Source organism: Ursus maritimus, unplaced genomic scaffold (genome assembly GCF_017311325.1).
Source record: "Ursus maritimus isolate PB19 unplaced genomic scaffold, ASM1731132v1 scaffold_24, whole genome shotgun sequence".
NCBI classification, from domain to species: Eukaryota; Metazoa; Chordata; class Mammalia; order Carnivora; family Ursidae; genus Ursus; species Ursus maritimus.
This window is the reverse complement of record NW_024424897.1, coordinates 32,315,018-32,337,998: the sequence shown is the minus strand read 5'-3', so window position 1 is coordinate 32,337,998 and position 22,981 is coordinate 32,315,018. Positions and strand designations below refer to the sequence as shown.

At 39.1% G+C, this 22,981-nt stretch overlaps 1 protein-coding gene across 6 annotated transcripts in view; it reads left to right on the top strand.

Annotated features, from left to right (window-relative positions):
- TRIM37 (tripartite motif containing 37) overlaps positions 1 to 22,981 on the top strand; it is a 136,670-nt gene that overhangs the window by 107,358 nt on the left and 6,331 nt on the right. For 2 of the 6 annotated variants that reach the window (XM_008695492.2, XM_008695487.2), the window contains 3 exons: positions 6,928 to 7,064; positions 16,261 to 16,371; positions 17,637 to 18,833. In XM_008695492.2, the coding sequence (XP_008693714.1) occupies positions 6,928 to 7,064; positions 16,261 to 16,371; positions 17,637 to 17,719 (331 nt within the window). In that variant the 3' untranslated portion in view covers positions 17,720 to 18,833. Of the gene's footprint in view, positions 1 to 6,927; positions 7,065 to 16,260; positions 16,372 to 17,636; positions 18,834 to 22,981 lie in introns of those variants that run through there. The other 4 variants (XM_008695491.2, XM_008695490.2, XM_008695488.2 and 1 more) reach the window with 3 other exon arrangements.

The following is a 22,981-nucleotide window of genomic DNA, read 5'->3' as shown; positions in this document are numbered from 1 at the left end:
TGAACAAAATATATTCATCAGAAAAATATCAATGGCATAATATTAGAGTATTTTGAAACTGATTAAAGCACATAAATATTTACCAAGAATAATTTTCTGATGATGCCATTTTTAAAGTTATACTGCTATATTGTTTTTATTTGGTTAAAAATAATTTTTTTTATTATTATTAACATATAATTTATTATTTCAGGAGTTATAGGTCTTACACAATTCACAGCGCTCACCACAATACATACCCTCCCCAGTATCCATCACCCAACCACTCCATCCCTCCTACCCCCCTACACTCTAACAACCCTCAGTTTGTTTCCTAAGATTAAGAGTTTCTTATGGGGGGGAAAAAAGTCTCTTATGGTTTGTCTCCCTTGCTGGTTTCTTCTTGTTTCGTTTTTTTCCTCTCTTCCCCTATACTCCTCTGCCTTGTTTCTCAAATTCCACATATCAGTGACATCATATGATAATTGTCTTTCTCTGATTGACTTATTTCACTTAGCATAATACCTTCTAGTTTCATCCATGTAGGTGCAAATGGTAAGATTTCATATTTTTTGATGGTTGCATACTATTCCATTTAGTATATATACCACATCTTCTTTATCCATTCATCTGTTGATGGATATCTGGGCTCTTTCTATAGTTGGGCTGTTGTGGACATTGCTGCTATAAACATTGAGGTGCAGGTGCCCCTTCAGATCACTACATTTGTATCCTTGGGGTAAATGCGCAGTAGTGCAATTGCTGGGTCGTTAGGGTAGCTCTATTTTCAACTTTTTGAGGACCCTCCATACTGTTTTCCAGAGTGGCTGCGCCAGCTTGCATTCTCACCAACAGTGTAGGGGGTTCCCCTTTCTCCACATCCTCACCAAAATCTGTCCGTTTCGTGACTTGTTAATTTTAGCCATTCTGACTGATGTGAGGTGGTGTCTCATTGTGGTTTTGATTTGTATTTCCCTGATGCCGAGTGATGTTGAGCACTTTTTCATGTCTGTTGGTCATTTGGATGTCTTCTTTGCAGAAATGTCTGTTCATGTCTTCTGCCCATTTCTTGGTTGGATTATTTGTTCCTTGGGTGTTGAGGTTGATACGTTCTTTATAGATTTTGGATACGAGCCCTTTATCTGATATGTCATTTGCAAAAATCTTCTCCCATTCCGTCAACCGGTTGTCTTTTGGTTTTGTTGACTGTTTCCTTTGCTGTGCAAAAGCTTTGTATCTTGATGAAGTCCCAATAGTTCATTTTTGCCTTTGTTTCCCTTGCCTTTTGAGATGTGTCTAGCAAGAAGTTGCTGCGGCTGAGATCGAAGAGGTTGCTGCCTGTGTTCTCCTCTAGGATTTTGATGGATTCCTGTCTCACGTTTAGGTCTTTCATCCATTTTGAGTCTATTTTTGTGTATGGTATAAGGAAGTGGTCCAGTGTCATTCTTCTGCACGTGGCTGTCCAATTTTCCCAACACCATTTGTTGAAGAGACTGTCTTTTTTCCATTGGTTAGTCTTTCCTGCTTTGTTGAAGATAAGTTGACCATAGAGTTGAGAGTCCCATTTCTGGGTTCTCTGTTCTGTTCCATTGATCTATGTGTCTATTTTTGTGCCAGTACCATACTGTCTTGATGATTACAGCTTTGTAATAGAGCTTGAAGTCCGGAATTGTGATGTCACCAGCTTTGGTTTTCTTTTTCAACATTCTTCCAGCTATTCAGGGTCTTTTCTAGTTCTATACAAATTTTAGGATTATTTGTTCCATTTCTGTGAAAAAAGTCGATGGTATTTTGATAGGGACTGCATCGGATGTGTAGATTGCTCTAGGTGGCATAGACATTTTCACAATATTTGTTTTTCCAATCCATGAACATGGAACGTTTTTCCATTTCTTTGTGTCTTCCTCAGTTTCTTTCATGAGTATTCTATAGTTTTCTGAGTACAGATCCTTTGCCTCTTTGGTTAGATTTATTCCTAGGTATCTTACGGTTTTTGATGCAATCGTAGATGGGATCGACTCCTTAATTTCTTTTTCTTCTGTCTCTTTGTTGGTGTATAGAAATGCAACTGATTTCTGTGCATTGATTTTATATCCTGCTACTTTACTGAATTCCTGTATGAGTTCTAGCAGTTTTAGGGTGGAGTCTTTTGGGTTTTCCACATGAAAAGAGTCTGCAGAGAGTGAGAGTTTGACTTCTTCTTTGCCGATTCTGATGCCTTTTATTTCTTTTTGTTGTCTGATTGCTAAGACTAGGACGTCTAGTACTACGTTGAACGGCAGTGGTGATAGTGGCCATCCCTGCCATGTTCCTGACCTTAGGGGAAAAGCTCTCAGTTTTTCCCAATTGAGAACGATATTCACTGTGGGTTTTTCATAGATGGCTTTGATGATATTAAGGTATATACCCTCTATCCCTACACTGTGAAGAGTTTTAAGAAAGGCTGTTGCACTTTGTCAAGTGCATTTTTGCATCTACCGAGAGGATCATATGGTTCTTGTCCTTTCTTTTATTAATGTAGTGTATCACATCGATCGATTTGCTGATGTTGAACCAGCCTTGCAGCCCAGGAATAAATCTCACTTGGTCGTGGTGAATAATCCTTTTAGTGTACTGTTGGATCCTATTGGCTAATATTTTGGTGAGAATCTTTGCATCCATGTTCATCAGGGATATTGGTCTGTAATTCTCCTTTTTGATGGGGTTTTTGTCTGGTTTTGGGATCAAGGTAATGCTGGCCTCATGAAAAGAGTTTGGAAGTTTTCCTCCCATTTCAGTTTTTTGAAACAGCTTCAGAAGAATAGATATTAATTCTTTAAGTGTTTGGTAGAATTCCCCTAGGAAGCCATCTGACCCTGAGCTATTGTTTGTTGGGAGATTTTTGATTACTGCTTCAATTAACTTGCTGGTTATGGGTCTGTTCAGGTTTTGTGTTTCTTCCTGGTTCAGTCTCTAGGAATGCATCTCTTTCTTCCAGATTGTCTAATTTGTTGGCATGTAGTTGCTCATAATATGTTCTTATAATTGTATCTCTTCGGTGTTGGTTGTGATCTCTTCTGTTTCATTCATGATTTTATTTATTTGAATCCTTTCTCTTTTCTTTTTGATAAGTCTGGCCAGGGGTTTATCAGTTTTATTAATTCTTTCAAAGAACCAGCTCCTAGTTTCATCGATCTGTTATGCTGTTCTTTTGGTTTCTATTTCATTGATTTCTGCTCTGATCTTTATTATTGCTCTTCTCCTGCTGGGTTTAGGCTTTATTTGCTGTTCTTTCTCCAGCTCCTTTCGGTTTAGGGTTAGATTGTATATTGGAGATGTTTCTTGTTTCTTGAGAAAGGCTTGTAGTGCTGTATACTTCCCTCTTAGGACTGCCTTTGCTGCATCCCAAAGATTTTGAACAGTTGTGTTTTTGTTTTCATTTGTTTCCATGAATTTTTTAAATTTCTTCTTTAATTTCCTGGTTGACCCATTCATTCTTTAGTAGGATGCTCTTTAGCCTCCATGTATTTGAGTTCTTTCCAACTTTCCTCTTGTGATTGAGTTCCAGTTTCAAAGCCTTGTGGCCCAAAAATATGCAGGGAATGATCCCAGTCTTTTGGTACCGGTTGAGACCTGATTTGTGACCCAGGATGTGATCTCTTCTGGAGAATGTTCCATGTGCACTTGAGAAGAATGTGTATTCTGTAGCTTTGGGATGGAATGATCTGAATATACCTGTGAAGTCCATCTGGTCCAGTGTGTCCTTATTTCCTTGTCGATCTTCTGCTTAGATGATCTGTCCATTGCTGTGAGGGGGGGTGTTAAAGTCCCCTACTATTATTGTATCATTGTCGTGTGTTTCTTTGATTTTGTTATTAATTGGCTAACATAATTGGCTGCTCCCATGTTAGGGCCATAAATATTTACAATTGTTAGATCTTCTTGTTGAATAGACCCTTTAAGTATGATATAGTGTCCTTCCTTATCTCTTATTACAATCTTTGGTTTAAAATCTAGTTTGTCTGATAAAAGGATTGCAACCCCAGCTTTCTTTTGATGTCCATTAGCATGCTAAATTGTTTCTACCCCCTCACTTTAAAACTGGAGGTGTCTTGGGTCTAAAATGAGTCTCTTGCAGACAGCATATGGATGGGTCTTGCTTTTTTATCCAATCTGATACCCTGTGTCTTTTGATTGGGGCATTTAGCCCATTTACATTCAGGGTAACTATGGAAAGATATGAATTTAGGGCCATTGTATTATCTGTAAGGTGACTGTTACTGTATATTGTCTCTGTTCCTTTCTGGTCTATGTTACTGTTGGGCTGTCTCTTTGCTTAGAGGACTCCATTCAATATTTTTTGTAGAGCTGATTTGGTGATCACAAATTCTTTTAGTTTCTGTTTGTCCTGGAAGCATTTTATCTCTCCTTCTATTTTCAATGATAGCCTCACCGGATAAAGTATTCTTAGGTATATGTTTTTCTCGTTTAGTGCCCTGAATATATCATGCCAGTCCTTTCTGGCCTGCCAAGTCTCTGTGGATAGGTCTGCGGCCAATCTAATGTTTCTGCTGTTGTAGGTTACAGACCTCTTGTCCCGAGCTGTTTTCAGGATTTTCTCTTTGTCTCTGGGATTTGTAAGTTTTACTATTAGATGTTGGGGTGTTGACCTATTTTTATTTTGATTTTGGATTTTGATGCCTGTTTCTTTCCCCAAATTAGGGAAGTTCTCTGCTATAATTTCTTCCAGTATACCTTCTGCTCCCCCTTCTTTCTTCTTCTGGGATCCCAATTATTCTAATATTGTTTAACCCTATATTGTCACTTATCTCTCAAGTTCTTCCCTCATGATCCAGTAGTTATCTCTCTTTTTCTTAGCTTCTTTATTCTCCATCATTTGGTCTTCTATGTCACTAATCCTCTCTTCTGCCTCCTTGCAGTTGGAGCCTCCATTTTTGATTGCACCTCATTAATAGCCTTTTTTATTTCAACTTGGTTAGATTTTATTTCTCCATAAAGGGATTCTCTAGTGTCTTCTATGCTTTTTTCAAGCCCAGCTAGTATCTTTATAATCTTTATTCTGAACTCTATTTCCACCATCTTACTGATGTCCATATTGATTAGGTCCCTTGCAGTTGGTACTGCCTCTTGTTCTATATTTTCATGTGAGTTTTTCCGTTTTGTCCTTTTGTTGAGAGAAGAATAGATGAACGAGAGAACAAAATGCTAAAAGGGTAACAAAGACCCCAGAGAAATATACAGCAAACAAATCAGAAGAGACCCAAAACCAGGGGGGAAAGAAAAAAAAAAAAAAAGAATATGATCAGGCTGGTGACTAGAATAGAGCCATACACTAGATTTTGGGTGTATTTTGGTCTGTTAGAAGAAACTGCATCCCAAAATTTTAAAGAAAGAAAAACTTATATAAATATACAAAAAATAAGGTTAAATACAATGAAGGGATAGAATATGACTATAAAAATGAAAATTAAAAAAGATTTTAAAAAAGGAATTAAGAAGTTGGTTGAAAAAGGAAATAAGAATAATTAAAAAAAAAGAAAAGAAAATTAAAAAAAATTAAAGTTGAAAGACTAAAGAATCATGGGGGGAAAAGCCATGAATTCTATGTGCTGTATTCCCCTAGTGTTGGAGTTTTGCAGTTCTCATTGACCGATAAACTTGGTCTTGGCTGGATGTTCTTGCACCGCCCTTGCCAGTGGCCTGGCTAAGTAGCCTGCCCTGGTTTGGTCCCTGTGGCTTTTGTTCCCTGAAGCCTTTCCGCACAGCTTTAGAGGATGAGAATGAACATGGCAGCCTCCCAGTCTTTGGCCTGGGAAGAGCCAGCAGCTCAGGGCCCACTCCTCAGTGCGCTCTCAGAGAAAAGCAGTCAGTCACTCCTGTCTCCCTGGTCTCTATCCGCACTCTGTCCTCACCCGGCCTGTGACCGAGCATTTCTATTTGTGGCACACGACCTGTTTGGAGTCTCCAGACCCAGCAGATTGCTGCTGTGCGCTCCTGTGCTGCTCCTCCCCGGGGGAGGAAGGGGAGTCTCCCCCAGATCTGCCCTTGTTGGGCCCCTGAGTAGGGGCCTGACTGTGCCAGGAATCACGGTTTATGGCCACCCCAAGCTGAGAGCCCACTGCTCGGCTCACTCTTTGCAGCCGGCTTCTCCACTACGATACCTGAGAGCTCTGCAGCATTTAGGCACCCCCAGTCTTCCCGAGGGTCCTGAAACCACACTGTCCCAGCAAGGGTTCCACCCCCTGCTTAGCCATCAGAGCGACGTCTAAAAGTTCCTATTTTGTGCTCTGCTGCTCTATGACTTGCCAGTAGCCAGCTGACGGAGGCTCGCTCCTACCTAAGTCTATCTTCCCATATATTGCCTTGGATTCAGTTCTCCGCACCTTCTACCTTGCAGAAAGTGGTCGCTTTCCTGTTCATAGAGTTGCTGCCATTTTCTTTGAACTCCAGTTGAGTTCGCAGGTGTTCAGAATGGTTTGATAGGCCTCCTACTCCTCTGCCATCTTGGACTTCCACTACATAGCTTTTTTCATACAGAATGTACACCCTGTTTTCTCAGTAATATATCTGACATTTTTCCATATCAATGAGAACATATTATTTAGGACTTCTATTTTTGTCTTTTAATCAGAATTTTTATTGAGATAATTATATGTTCACATGCAGTTCTAAGAAATAATACAAAGAGATCCTATGGACCTTACCCAGTTTCCCCTAATGATGACATTTTGCAAAACTGATACAGTATCACAACTAGGATATTGACATTGATGCAGTCAATCATTTTCTAACCTTTTATTGTAGGTCTTAAAGTGAATTTTTAAAAAAACAATACTTGAAATTTAGTATTAAGCACCAGTACCATATACCCTACTTGGTTTCATGCTCAGTTTCAGGACAAGAAGAAAATATATATTCTATCACTGACTAGTTATACAAAAATATCAGGTTGTTTTCTCCTTTGAGGGCTAATGCTAAAGGAGGTCGTCTGGAAGGAATGCAAATGACTGATTTGGAAAATAATTCTGAAACTGGGGAATTACAACCTATACTACCTGAAGGAGCTTCAGCTGCCCCTGAGGAAGGTATGGAATGATGAAGTCATAATTTGGTGGGAGGTGGGAAAAATCTTTTTTTGTGTTGGTGTTGGGGAGTAGTTAAATAAGTTATTGAGACTTTACCATCCAATATGCTTGATCTGAATATAGCATTTATTGTGCCACTGAATTTGATTTACTAGGACACTGAGCACAGAGGAAGACAAAGTGGATAATTAACTACATAAAAGGACATGTCTTACTTAGAAGGGAGGTTTATGGGGGGGAGTGGGTAGAATCTACAAATAGTTCATCCGCTCATTCAATAAATGTGTTAAGTCACCTACATGACAGGCCTTAAATTTGCTAGATATGCAAAGGTGAGATTAGATATGTTCACAGGCTTAGGGGGAAGGCATGCATAAAAACAACTAATTATAATATTAAGTGTTAAGGACTTTGCTTTTAAGGTCGCTTTTTTTTTTTTTTTTTTAAGATTTTATTTCTGAGAGAGAGCGCACAAGCAGGGGTGGAGGGAGAGGGAGAGGGACAAGCAGACTCCCCATTGAGCCAGGAGCCCAATGCAGGATGCAATCCCAGGAGCTGGAGATCATGACCTGAGCTGAAGTTAGACTGAGCCACCCAGGCACCCTAAAGTCAATCTTGATTAATATTTGTAAATTGCTTTGCTCTCTAAAACTATTCCAAACTTTAACCATTTAAAAAAATCCTTTTTGGTAACTGACTTCAACTCTGGCAGTTCATTCTCAATTAGATTTTCAGTATTCTTCTTTGTGTTCTTCCAGGTTCATCATTCTTTATCTAAAAGCATAGGAGACATTCTGTAATTTTGAGTAGCAGAGGTTTTTTTTTTTTTAAGAGTTTATTATTTATTTATTTATTTATTTATTTATTTGAGAGAGAGCATGCATGAGTGGGGGAAGGTGGGGAAGGAGCAGAGGAAGAGGGACAAGCAGACTCCGTGCTGAGTGCAGAGCCTGACACAGGGCTTGATATCAGGACCCTGAGATCATGACCTGAGCCAAAATCAAGAGTCAATGCTTAACTGACTGCCCCAGAAGGTGTTTTGAAATAAGGCTGTGTGTTTTGCCATTGTTGTCTTTTATATATTAGCAGAAAAGGATGTCAACTTTATTAATGACATTTGGCATTGAAATGTTTTCCCCATTTTTCTGAAATTCTGCAACCTTCCATCTCTGCACTCATTTGAATTTTAATGATCGATGAATTGTAGCACAAAGTGTATATGCCGGTGCCACCATTTACCTCTGGCCGCCCTGTGAGAGGGTGTGTGTGTGGTGGCATTTTTAGGTTTTTCAGTTAAAGAATACTAAACACTCCCTTCTAAGCTGATGCTCCTGTGGCAGCCGGCATTACTTCAGTAGAAGAGATTAAATGAAAAGGATTTTTAAAGTGAAGTGTTGATGGTTAAAACCTTAAGATGTAAATATTTTGATTAAAAATCTTTAAAGAAAGGACCTGTAGGGATTAGCTAGTTTCGATGTACTTATATATATTGATTATAAGTTATAGTGGCTTAAATTTTTATAGCATGTGCTGGAACTACAGCCCCCTTTTATTCATGCAGCATTTATGAAATGCTTCTAATTTGCCTGTCATTGCATTTGATGCTGGTGAAAAAGTAATTCCTGAGCTTGCGTTTAGTTCAGGATTTCTTTAACTTGGCACCATGACATTTTGGGCCAGATGATTCTTTGTTGTAGAGGCTGCCCTGTGCGTTGTAGGACGTTTTGCGGCATCCCTGGCTTTTAACTACTAGGTGCCAGCAGTACCTCCTCTGAGTTACAATAACCAAAAATGTTCCCTGGGAGGCAAAATCATCCCCAGTTGAGAACCGCTGGTTGAGTTCAGTGTCTCAACCAGGGATGACCATTCTCTAAGAAGCACATGCCGGAGTAGATCACAGTTACAAATGGGTACAAGGTGTAGTTTTCAGGTATGTTGGTGGATATGTGTTGGTGGTGGTGGGAGGGGTGCAGGGAGAGCAATTGAAAACCATCAGCCAGGTGTCAGACCATTTAATAGCCAATAGAGAATGATGGGTGCTGTGATAGGGTGTATACGGAGCTCAAAGACCAGGTATGGAGTAATAAAAATAATAGATAATATTTACTAAGTCTTCATTATATATTAGAGACTGCTAAAGACTTTTCCAGATTTATCTTGTTTTCTCAGTATAGCTCTACATGGTAGTTACTTTATTATCTTGATTATCTCACCTATAAGGTGAATAGGCTGGAGCCTAGAGTTGTAACTTATCTTAACCCAAAATCACAGAGTTAGTAAATGAAAGGGCTGGAATTTGAACCCAGAGCCAGTGCTCTTAACTGTCATCTTAACTAACCTGGTTCACCCTTAGAAAGATCATCCTAAGGAATGAGGACAAATTAGCCAGGTGAAAACTAGTGAAAGATGAGGCCAGAGTGGAAACAGAGGACACATCATGAAGAGTTACACTGTATGTCCTGGCTAAAATTTGCACTTTGTCCTATGAATGGGATCTAAGCAAAAAGTGAGATAATTAAATTATGTTTTTAAATTCCTGTTCTAGCTGTGTTGTGGAGAATGGATTTGGAGGCGGGAGAGGGGATGTGGAACTCTAGGAGCAGGAAAACTGGCAGGAAGCATGTTAAATCACTGTGGTGAGAAGATGACTTGAACTTAATGTCAGCCTTCAGCTCATAAATGCACGTTATCTTAGCAGTCCTAACCCTGAAAGTTTTTGACATCGGTTTCTTATTTAGAGCTAATCATTGACAGCTTATCAGAAACTAGAGAAAGGCATTTGCTTGGCAACATTTGGGATCTACCATGTACTTTCAAATCCTTGAAACTCTGAGATTTAGAGTGAATTGGTCACTGTGACCCAGTAAGACATTTTCTTTTCTATAAGGAGCGATATGATATAAAGAACCTAGAACTGAGTAAGAAAACTCGCTGTGTGAACATGCAGGTCAGCAGTGCACAGACGTACACCCTTGTGGTTCGTTGGCATCTAAACAGTTTGTTTACCATTAGCGTCCCAGGCTAGACGGTGAGAAGGAGACTAACTGATAAGGCCGGAAGAAGGGAATATAGTGGACAATAAGAGCTCTGAGCCTTTCCGAATCTACTTTGTGAGAGAAGAATGGGGCCTTACTCACAGATGTGGTATTATTCTATCAGCAGGAAGCAATTCTCAAGAAACCTTTATTTTTCACACCAATACGCCTTGGTAGAAAGTTGAGTGAGTTTGTCTTGTATCCATGGTTAGGAAACACAAGGCTCTTTATTTGAGCAGAATTCCTAAGAGACAATTTTCTGTGTCAGGTGACTATAGGTAAGTCTGTCTGTCTCTGTCACATCTGTCTGAAGAAACTTTAAAATAAGGCATTGTTTGTGTTACTCGCAGGGAATTTGGGACTACTAAGGTGGTCTCTTCTTTTTTTATTTATTTAAAGATTTTTATTTATTTATTTATTCGACAGAGATAGAGATAGCCAGCGAGAGAGGGAGCACAAGCAGGGGGAGTGGGAGAGGAAGAAGCAGGCTCATAGCGGAGGAGCCTGATGTGGGGCTTGATCCCAGAACGCCGGGATCATGCCCTGAGCCGAAGGCAGACGCTTAACCGCTGTGCCACTCAGGCGCCCCTACTAAGGTGGTCTCTTAAATGTTTTTGTGCATCGATGAAATATGACTTCTTAGACATGTCACGCATCAGCAGCAGGCCTTTTTCTTTCTAAGTGGGACCATATAGGACAACCTTGCATTAATCTTGTGTTTAATGGCCTGATACTAAAAACCTTGACACCGCCCCCACCCCTGCTGCTGCTGCCAGTTGATACCCTCCCTGCAGGACTCCTGAAGTAGATCAGTGTCTTCCTTGTTCAGGCTAAAACTGGAGCGTATGCCCTGATTGAGTCCTATTGAAGTAGCACAGATCTCCTTTCAATTAAGTCAAGAATATCCATCCACCCATCCCAGGGAAAAGCCGTGGTATGCCTGTTACAAATCTTAATGGCAAGCTGTTTAAACTAAAAGAGGAATGCAAAGTCTGATGTTATGCCATAACTGATCCCTTTTGGGATACAGGTTCAGAGATTTTAATAGAGGGGCGCCTGGGTGGCATAGTCGTTAAGCGTCTGCCTTCGGCTCAGGGCGTGATCCTGGCGTTATGGGATCGAGCCCCACATCAGGCTCCTCTGCTATGAGCCTGCTTCTTCCTCTCCCACTCCCCCTGCTGTGTTCCCTCTCTCGCTGGCTGTCTCTCTCTCTGTCAACTAAATAAAATCTTTAAAAAAAAAAGAGAGAGAGATTTTAATAGAAGGGGCACCTGGGGCACCTGGGTGGTGCAGTTGGTTATGCATCTGACTCTTGGTTTTGGCACGGGTTATGATTTCAGGGTATGAGATCGAGCCCTGCATCAGAGTCCATGCTGGGTGTGGAGCCTGCTTAAGATTCTCTTTCTCCCTCCGCCCCCTCCCCCAAAAGAGAGATTTTAATCTAAGTTACAAGAACTCAAATCAGCTGGCTTAAACAAAAAAGATTTTACTCTCTTGTATTAACATGAAGTCTCCCCTAACTGTGGTAGGGCAGTTTCAGGGTTGGAAAACAGCTGTTTAATGTCCTCAAGAACTCATTTTCCCCCCGTCTTTCACACTGCCATTCTCAGTGAATTGGCTTAGCCCCCCTCAGGATGGCAAGATTGCTGCTGCAATTTCAAACTTCATATAGAGTCAGAATAAAATTCTGGGAATACAGGAGGATTATTTCATTCTATATATCTCTATCAACAAGGAAAACCTTTGTCAGAGCACCTTAGCAACTTCCTAATGTCCTCTTTTATCTCATTAATCACTGCCAAAAAAAGGAAACTTGGCAAAGTCTAAACATTTGGTTCCCCTCCTTGACCCATTCCACATGGCCACATGGAAGAGGGGAGATGGTTGAACAGTAGCAAGGTTCCATTTTAGACAGGAGCGGGGCAGGTGGAGCAGTAGTGTCTGCCGCAGCAGGTGGTTCATGTCTTTCCCCAGCATCTGAAATCTGAGCACCTGTGAATAAGGGAGTTCGAAGTAAGTACGGTATAAAGAGCCCCAGCATAAAATGTGGTAGATAATTGATACAGAAATATTCTAACTTTTAACTGTAAGATGCAGATTTTGTTTTCCATGTTAACATCTCTGTGGCATCTTACATTTAATGGTATCTTTAATTACTATCAGTGGCACCCGGTTGTATGAAAACCTATTGACACCTGGTGAGATTAAGAAAGGTCTAATATTCAGACTTCTTTGAGTTGGTAAAGTATCACTAGTTTGCTTTAGGTATTAGTGGGGAGACATTGCAATATATGGGGCAAGGCACAGCAAATAGCTTATGGTCTGTTGATTGACATCAGCTAGTTTGATTTCAGGTATTTGACCTTAAGTGTATTTACTCCCTGTCAGTTACTGAAGGTAGTGGGTTGTGCAGGACCTGTTGACTCAGTAGTAGGCCAACTACTAACCTAGATGTGAGGGGACCAATTTTTCTTTCTCATTACATTCACAAAGCTAGGGAACCTCCCTAAGTATGTGTTCGTGGCCCTGACTGCTACTGTATAAATAAGTTTATACTACATTTCATAGGAGTCCTATGAGCGGCATTCCAAGAAACAGGAAGTTTGGAAAGCAAAATAATTCCTAAATTGGCATTTTCAACATGTGATTGTATATAGTGCTCTAAACCTTGCTAAGAGTTCTAAATGTTACATAATTTGAATACTACTCAATAATGTTCACAGCATTTTCTAGTATTTAAATATTCACTGTAGGCTAGAGTTCTTTTAAATATTATAAATTAATGTTTTAAAGATCTGTAATGAGTAAAGAGTTTGAAAATGAATTTAAAGAATAAGATTTTTGGGAATTTCTGAGAATCCATAGAATTCCATTTCTTTGTGAATCTGTCAGGAATTCAGAAACACTGGTGCCTGTACCTAGAAATTTCAGTTCCGGGTTTTAGGATTTTCAGCAACAGTTTCATGAAGGGCCACAAGGTGGAGGTGGTGCTTCATGGAAGTAGCTTGTTTTGTCTCTAAACTATAAGAATCACATTTGGCTTTTTACAGCAGGAAAGTTTTTGTTTTTGTTTTTGTTTGCTGAACAAGGAGATTTCAGAAATGTCCATACAGACAGCCTATGTCTTCTCAATATTTAAGGGAGAAGTAGTACTACACAAACTCTTCTTGGTAAAGCCATCTGTGGCTACCGTTTTCTTTGTTAGAAGTTCTTTTAACTACAAGTTCTATTTCGTTAGTAGTTAAAATACCTATTCACATTGTCTGTTTTTACCTGAGTGACCTTTGGTAGTTTGTATCTATCGAAGGATTTGTTCATCTCATCTGTGTTCTTGATTTCATGAGCATCAAGGTGTTTATACTGTTCCCTTATCATCATTTTAATGTCTGTAGAATCTGTTGTGATGTCACCTCTTTCATTCCTGATATTAGTAATTTTGTTCCCTTTTTCTTTAGTCTGCCTAGAAGCTTTTCAATTTTGTAGATTTTAAAGAACTGCCTTCTTGTGTCACTGATTTCTTTTCGTGTTGTTTTCCTGTTAACTTTATTTGTTCTTTATTTACTTTCTTTTATTTGGTTTGAGTTTATATGCTCTTTTTTTCTAGTTTCTTAATGTAGATGTTTAGATCATTGAGACCTTTTACTTTTCTAATGTAAGCATTTAATAAATTTCCTTTTAAGCACTGTTTCCTTTTAAAAGCACTGCTATAGCCATATCCTCCAAATTTTGATATGTTGTATTTTTATTTTCATTCAGTTCATATGTGTTTCATTAATTCTGGAAAATTCTCAGCCATTTTCTCTTAATGTATTGCCTCTCTCTGATTTTTTGCTGTCTCTGTGGCAGTCTATTTGACACGATTGGAGCTATTACCATTTATTCCCTTATATTTTAGTCACTTTTATAATTTTCATCTCCTATTTCTTTAATATTCTGTTTAATTTCCTCGGTTCTGTCTTTAAATTTGCTGACCGCTTTTTCAACCTTGCTTAAATCCATCTATTAACATTTAACGTTTAAATTTTAATGACTGTATCTTTCGTTTCTAGAAAGTCTGTAGTAATTTTTATTTTTTATTTTTTTGTCTAGTGATTTTTAAAAATTTATCCTTTTTCATGTTAAACAGGTCGTTATTTCAATTTATGAAAAATTCGTGGTATTATCCTTCTGTTTGTGTGTCTGTTTGACTCTTATTTCAGGTGGATTATCTACCTTATTGGTTTTGTAAATTTTGATTGGAACATACCTTTCTGAGATTATTTTTCTGCCCCAACTACCCCACTCCTAAAAAAATCTTTTCTTTTTTCCCCCCCATGACAATTCTTATGAGTTACCATAAGGATTGTGGAATCTTCCCTCCAGAGAGGTGTATTTCGTGTGTGTGTTTTTTGTTTTGTTTTTAATGCTTCAAGAGTGTTCACTGATTAATGTTTTTTTGTTTTTTTCTTTAAGATTTTATTTATTTATTTGACGGAGAGAGAGACAGCCAGAGAGAGAGGGAACACAGGGGGAGTGGGAGAGGAGGAAGCAGGCTCCCAGCGGAGAATACTGATGTGGGGCTCAATCCCAGGACTCTGGGATCACGCCCTGAGTCGAAGGCAGACGCTTAACGACTGAGCCACCCAGGCGCCCCATCACTGATTAATGTTTGTTGATTGTCTTTTCTTGGGTCTTCTTGTGCTAAAGTAATTCGAGATTATATCCTGAATATTTTTAATATGATATTATGAGACTCTGGGTTTTATTTAAATCTGCCAGTTTGGTGGTACTTCAAGTTCTGGTCTACATCAGTGTGCCTGTTCCTGTTTACTTTTCAAAGTCCTAAAATAACTGCTTCATAGGGCGCCTGCGTGGCTCAGTTGGTTGAGTGTCGACTCTTCATTTTGGCTCAGGTCATGATCTTCGGGTCATGAGCGCGGGGCTCTGTGCTAGGCGTGGAGCCTGCTTGAGGATTCTCTCCCTCTGCCCCCCCCCCACTTCGGCGTGCCTGTGCACGCAGGGGCTCTTTTTCTCTCGCTCACAAATAAATCTTTAAAAAAGACATTTAAAAAAATAGCTGCTTCATGCATTCTATCCAGGTTTTATAGCTTTGTTCAGTGGGAAAGATGGGATGGAATGTGCTTATTCCATCTTAACCTAGAACCTGCCCTCCAGAGAGTTTACATTTACTTTATTTAAATAACACTAGCTCCTGACCAATTTTTATGTTAATTTCCTGAGATTTGAACCTCAACTTTAAATCCCAAACCTAAATTAGTCACACAGGGCTTAGTTTGAGCTCTGAGATGAGCTGAGCCCAGCAGAAACAGACAAGAAACTGTATTCAGTAGGCAGACTTTTTCTAGTCTGTTTTTTTCAACAAAAATGTTAGCTTTATGCAGGGAGTGAAGTTTCAGCCACTCCCTTTCTATGGTGGGTCCAAGGGAATGTTAAAGATGTTCACATCAGATGGTAGCATCTGACCCATTAGTTTTCCTTATCTTTATTTGTTTTGGCACCTGTGTACTTCCCTTCTTTCCTTTAAATGTGGCTGTTTATTAAATTAATATTTTAAGTTCATATTTTCTCTAGCATTTATAAGGGTTTATAGCAGAAAGATTTTCAGATTTTCTTGATCACTGTCTTGTTGAAACAAAAGTACTTTCTGCAGATTTTTTCTTTTAAAAATCAACTGATATACATAAAAACAAAATTAGAGGCCCAAATGGGATAGTACCTCATTTATTGCTAGGATTATTGGAATTTTTTATACACACACATACATGTAAGTATAAATGTGTCTATATATGTTTTAGGTTGGAAGCGGTTACATTTATATTGAATAAGGATTAAAAGTCTCTAGAAAAAACTATTTGCTTTGGAAAAAAAGTTCTCAGTATAATGAAATTAATACTGGTCTCAAATTACTACTTGCAGATACTGTAGAAAGGGCAATTTTAATCTTTGAGAACAAAAATAAAACCACTGTTCTAAGTAACTGAAGAGAACTGAGGTTTACGTGGTTACTTCTTTATTTGTTGTTTGTTTGGTATCTTACGTGGTCTTGGCATCCAGTGTAAAATTCACTTGGAATCTCAGTTTAGGAGATGAGGAGACCTCCTTTTCCTTTCACTTGCGGTGGTTTCTCGTCAGAAACATGCTCTGCCCTTCTCTCCTGCCAGGAATGAGTAGCGACAGCGACATTGAATGTGACACTGAGAACGAGGAGCAGGAAGAGCACGCCAGCATGGGGGGATTCGACGACTCTTTCATGGCGCAGCCCCCAGATGAAGGTGCAGCACCTGGTGTCCTTTCACAGCGATCAGGAAAACGTCGCTGCTGCTGCTTCTCTCTTGTTTCTGCTTCTTTTTCTTTTTTAATTATTGTCACTTGTGAGACAACATTCTATGGGGTAAACTATATGGTGAATACTGAAAACATGTGCTAGGTTCTCTGGCTGGTCGGATGCCTGCCGGCAGCTGCCTGGGGGTCAGGGTCAGCAGCCTGCTTTAGTACAGCCCGGACCGAGCATGGCTCTTAGGTTGTACAGAGTTGTTTGCAACAAAAACAAAACCGAGAAGACTTTTCAACAGAGGCAGTTTGTGGCCTGCAGTGCCTAAATATTTACTATGTGCCCTTGGATAGAAAATGTTTGTCAACCCCTGGGGAGGGTTCAGATATTACGAGATACTAGCTAGCTATTAGGTAACTTTTTAAAAGATTTTTCCTGATTTCTTAGAAATGCATTTCATTAATGGAAGCATCATTTTTTAAATTTCCTCTTCTCCCAAAATAGTTTTAGGAATAAAACTCACTGAGAGAAAGTCATTGTTAGTATTTTTGCTGTTTTTTAGGAGTACAACCTAATGATTTGATACGATGCATACAATGTGAAATGATGAACAGTTTAGCTAACATCTGTCACCCATTGTCAGTATTTATCCAGAGACCTTAATGATCAGTCTGAGTGTTCCTCCGCAGGACTCCCTGGAACGACAACACTGTCAGGCTCATGCTAGTTGTTACCTTTATAACTTTACAGATTTCCCTCATGTTCTGGTATCTTTCAAAACAGAGCTAAGGATTGGATGATTTTTAAGTATTACGACACTTTTAGTAATTTTCTCTGTTTCTGAAAGAAGCAGCCAAATTTTGGGCAAGTTATTTTGAGTGCTGATGGGTCTGTAGTGCTATTTGCATGTGCAGTTTAATTTGCTTTAAAATACATGTTATGTTTACGGAGTGAGTCTTAAGTGTACGTACCTCCTCCTCATTCCCTCTTCCCTTCCTCAGCTGCTCCCACAGTGTCCCTAGGAGGACAAAGTTAGGCAGCGCCTTTCCTCTTCTAATTGTGGGTGTTACACATTTTACTTTTTCTCGCTTATTTTCCCCTTGTGCTTGCTTAACTTGACTCAGATCACAAATTACTTGAAGACAGAGGTTTGTCTACAGCCCAGTGCATCTTTATCGCTTAAATAATAAGCTTGGTAAGATCATTTAAAGACGTGGAAAATACTGGTCTTTAAAAACTGTTATCTGCTTTTAAATTTTTTCTTAGATACGCATTCCAGTTTTCCTGATGGTGAGCAAATAGGCCCTGAAGACCTCAGCTTTAATACTGACGGAAACAGCGGAAGGTAATTTTCAAATCAAGAGAACTGACTTGCAAGCTACCCTGACCCTGAGATTTGCTGTAGTCGGTGCTCAGATTTGTCATCTGTCAGATAATCAGATTTGGTCTTATTTTTTTCATCATCTCTACCTGAAATAGTAATTCCGAAACTTTAGAAAGTAGCATAATTGTAGTATATGCCATTAGTACACAGGAAAAAATTAACAGCGTGTCTTCAAGAAGATTCTGTGTGATGCAGTGAATTAACAGTGTAGTCCTCAGTTAATTTAGTAAATTAGTATATCCATCAAAGGCAGTTCGTTTCCTGTAATAGAACGGCGACAGCTGCCACACCGTGTGTAGAGACAGTGCGCGCTAACTCGGCGCTCTTCTGTCCGTGGCTAGATGCTCGGTTGTGTTTAAATGACCACGTTTATGTTCTGGGTTTTAATCATAGTTTATAGCTTCATTAATGCCTGTAAATTAGGAAACAGAAAAATTACTTATGTGTAGATTCTGCCCTGTAGATACTTTATGTGAATAACTAAAGCAAAACTAGACCGAGTCTCGTTTTTGGAGTACGTTGGCTGACTGAAGTTAATTTATTTACCTGGTTTGCTCAGGTGCAGGCACACTGATTATTGGCACAATCTTTCTGTTGTATGACTTTTACAAATATAATTTTAAATGAGTGAAGTTCATGTGAATTGGTTATGTTTCCCAGTCATACAAACACATGGAAGATCGTTTAAGATTTTTTTTTTTCCTTTTCTCTTTTATTTTCATTAGTTGGACATTGGTTTCAGTGTCAATACGTTTAAAGATTCATACAGATTGCGCAGTGGTTTACATGAAACTGTGGTATAATGTTTACTTTCATACCCCGTTAGCCTAAAATAATTGCCAGACTTTCCACTGGGCTCCTGCATTTGCGTTTGAGCTGCTATACTGTTTGTGAAAGTTACACTGAGAGTTGATAAGACTGTTGAGGAAGCATGAATATAATACACACGTGAGAGGCGCCTCATCTGCATCTGTTTTACTTACTTCCCGTGTCTGATGTCTTGCCAGATGCTGTGATTCATGGTTTGCTTTTGTTCAAAACGGTTCACACTTTTTGTTAATAAAATGAACTTGAGAAAATATCATGCCTCTGCAATTTATTAAAAGTGGGACAGGAAGTCCCTGGGGTTTTTTTTTTATTCACATTGCCTGTGTATGATAGAGGCTGTTAAGCTGTATAAGACTGTTAGTAAATGCATGGGGAAATTAAGAGACTTACTTAGACTCTTGGTAATATATATGGGTACTTTTTCTCCTTAAAAGTTAGTTGGAAATACTTAAGTTCTATAATCATATCAGAAGTGAAAATTTAGCATTCGCTTACTAACGTGCGTAGTGTTGGCCTGCTGTTGTGTAGTTACTAGGTGGCTGACCATGCAGGACTCTACGGCATTACTGATACATGCTTTACCACGTTTTCTTGTGTGTTCGATAGAAATGTATTTCTGTTCATTGCATTCTGTTGAAATCATTTTTTTAATCCAGCTTTCTCTTAGCTCTATATTCCATTGTAATGGATGAAGATATAATGTAAGAATTTTGCACCTCTGGTGTTGAGGGCAAACCATTTTAAGGATTGATCAGATTTTTTTTTTTTAATGAGACTCATCAGTTGAAATCTACAAACACAGATACGATTGACTACTCTGAATATCTTGCTATTGCCAGCTCTTTCTTTAACTTGTATTTGATATAGAACTCAGTGCTTTCCCATTTATCTTTATAATTCTATTTGTTTTCAAAATATGGAAAACTGCATGCGGTTAAGAGCTAAGAAAAGCCTGAGAAAAGACTATTCATTTGGGGTAATTTACTTGTAAATGCTTTTAGCACGGGTGGTTTAATTAGAAGATTCTCTTGGGTCATTAGTCTACGCAGTAGCATCTTGAGGCATCCCTCTGGCCTTTATTGGGAGGAGGAACATGTTTTTAAATCACAAATGTTCTTAACCTTTGCTCTTAATTTGCATGACCTTGAGGGGTTTTTTTAGTCTGGATTCCCTAGATTGGGATCATAATGTTTGCATCGTGGTGTATTTGGATCTTGAGTATTTCTCTGGCTTTTCTTATGCTTTCAAGTTACGTATAAAAACAATCAGGAGTGCTGCCCTTATTTTAGATGAATGGAGAGCTGGTTGAGACCCTTTTAATTTGGTAGAATTTGAATTCACTGTGTCAGCAACACTATTTTTGGTTGTTACAGCTGAAGGAAAAATTGAAGGTATTTAGTTGCACAAAAACTTCGGAGGGACAATACTTTGAGCTTAATTGGTATATTCTCATGTATTTTAGGAACCTATTTGTACCATATTCTGATTCCATATTTAAGAATAAAATCTTTCTCTTGAAAAGCAAAAAATGCAAGATTCTAAAGAAATGATATTCAACCTGCCTTCCTGGTATAAAATCCTCTATTTTGTAATTAAAGTTGACAACAGGTTTTACCAAAAATCAAAAACAAACTGGTAAGTAGCTAAAGGAGAGAATATTCTGAGTACTCACAAGCAGTTCTGTGGTGAAGAAAATTGTGTCTATTTTGTTGGGCTCCAGCTCACTTCAAGTCATGTTGTTTGAGAATTTTAAAATAGTAAGAAATATGCAGCATATATAAATTCTCACAGTCCATTGAAGAAGCTTTGGGATTCAGTTAACAAGTATCTGGCATTCTCTCTACGTAGACAAACTACTGTCCTTGAGCCAAATCCCTACTGCTCTTTGTTTTTGTAAACAAAGTGGTACTGAAACACAGTAAACGTCCATTCATGTATGGATTATCAGTAGCTGCTTGTGCCCTACGAGTAGAGTAGCCCTTAAGGAAGCCTATGGGGCCCAGAGCCTGAAATATTTACCCTCACACCCTTTACAGATAAAATTTGCTGGCCTCTGCTCTGTTGATATTAATGGGAACTTAATGTGTTCTTAGTATAGAAGGTTTAGGCTTAAAAAAGCGTGATTTTTAAGTCAAAAAGATGAAACATTTGATTAGCTCTTTTGTGCTTCGTTCTGCGGCATGAGGTGACGGGCAGCTACTATCCCATTACAGAATCGTAAGAAGCCTGAACTACTAAAAGATTTCTTCAAAGATGAAGGACCTATTAGCTTTTAGTAGTGGGATCTTTGAAAAATAGAATTCCTTTCCCAGTTTCTAGCCATGTTATATATTAAGTCTGCACCAGAGTCCTCAGTGGTGCCAGGAAGCCTTGTGTTTCCCCTCTTCTTGGTGTGGTCCGCCTGCTTTGGCTGTGCTAGATGGTAGGTAGCCGGGACTGAGAGAAGGCACAGCAGAACATACCAGTTCCTATTCCCTCTCCCCATTGGTTGTTCGTGATCCGGTCTGCAAGAGATTTGGCTCAAAAGAGACCCCCCCCCCCCTGCTTGTAGCTGGCATCTCCTGCGGCCTGTGCTTCATGAGTTCCTCGACTCTGCTGCTACTTTCTGGCACTTTGTATATCCTAACAGTCCCCATCTTTTCTTTTTTTCTTTCTTTCTTATTTTTTTTATACTTTTCCCCTTTTAGCTGAAGAGCATAGTAGCTCTTAGTCTTTCCTTCCACCATTACCTTATTTCAGTATTTAGTTTTGTTTTTATTTTTTAAGTAAACTCTAATGCCAACATGGGTTTGAACTCATGCCCCTGAGGTTAGGCACCACATGCCCTACTGACTGAGCCGGCCAGGAGCCCCTAGTATTTGGTATTTTTATCTCCTATTTGTTCCTGGAAAATTCCTTCTTAATAAATGTGTTCTCTTAGACCTAAGGATATAGTAGTTAATGCTTGCATTGTGCACATACTGTTTCTGGACAGCTTTGACCAACTGTGTCATTGAATCCTTAAGTCACCTTTGAGGTAGATGATTTGAGTGTCATACCCATTTGACAGAGAAACGTGCAGTTCAGGGAGGGTGGGTGATTCAAGGTTCAACACCACTGGCAAGGGTGGATTGAATTGCTGGTCCTAGTACATTTTTTAATTCATCACACTTGAACCAAACCCAGCATTTTTATACCTAATAATTAAAAAGCTAAAGACTGTCCTATTTTTTAACTTTTTATTTTGAGATAATTTTAGAATTACAAAAGAGATACAGAACTCTTGAGAGGGTTCCCATTGCCCGTTACCCAGCTTACTCAGCTTCTGCTTTTGTTAACGTCTTCTATAACTGTAGAGCGGTAATGAAAACTAGAAAATTAGTCTTGTTTACCATACTGTTGACTACAGAATTTGTTCAGATTTCACCAGTTATTTCACTAATGTCCTTTTTCTGTTCCAGGATCCAGTCCAGCATCCCACAGTGCATTTAGTGGTCATGTTTCCCTCGGGTCCTCCGGTCAATGACAGTTCCTTAAGTCTTTCCTTGTCTTTCATGACCTTGACATTTTTAAAGAGACCAGTTATTTTATAGACTGTTCCCCTCTATGGGTTTGTTTGGTATTTTCTCATATTTAACTGAGATGAAGCATTATTGGAAAAGCTGCCACAGAGGTGATGTGCCCTTCTTAGTGCATTGTCTCAGGGGCTATATAATGCAGATAATTATTTTTGATGATGTTAATTACTTGGTCAAGGTGATGTCTGCCAGGATTCCCACTATTTATCGTTTTTCTCTTTGTAATTACTAAATATTTGGGGCAAATACTTTGAGACTATGCAAATATTCTGTTTCTGCTTTATCTCTTAAAGATTTTATTTATTTATTCGACAGAGATAGAGACAGCCAGCGAGAGAGGGAGCACAAGCAGGGGGAGTGGGAGAGGAAGAAGCAGGCTCATAGCGGAAGAGCCTGATGTGGGGCTCGATCCCAGAACCCCGGGAACATGCCCTGAGCCGAAGGCCGACGCTTAGCCGCTGTGCCACCCAGGCGCCCCTATCTCTTAATAATTTTAGTGCCCGCCAGTGGATCTTGCCTACAACAGTTACTACGGCAGTGTTCTAATGGTTTTCTCTTTCCCTGATTTCTTATACATTTATTATTAGATTCTGTAGGGAAAAGTTGTCCCTTCTTCCCCATTTAGTTTTTTTATTCAACCACTTATTTATCAGTTTGGACTTGTAGATATTCATTTTATTCTTTATGGTCCAATGTTATTATTTTACAGTTCAGTTTGTTCCAGTTTTGGCTATTGAAAATTCAGGTTAGCTTTTGTATCCTTTTGGTGAGTTCCCCTCCTTTCCCTCCTCTCCCCCCACCAGGTGCTCCAGGCTTACCATGTCTTTTCTCTTTTTTTTTTT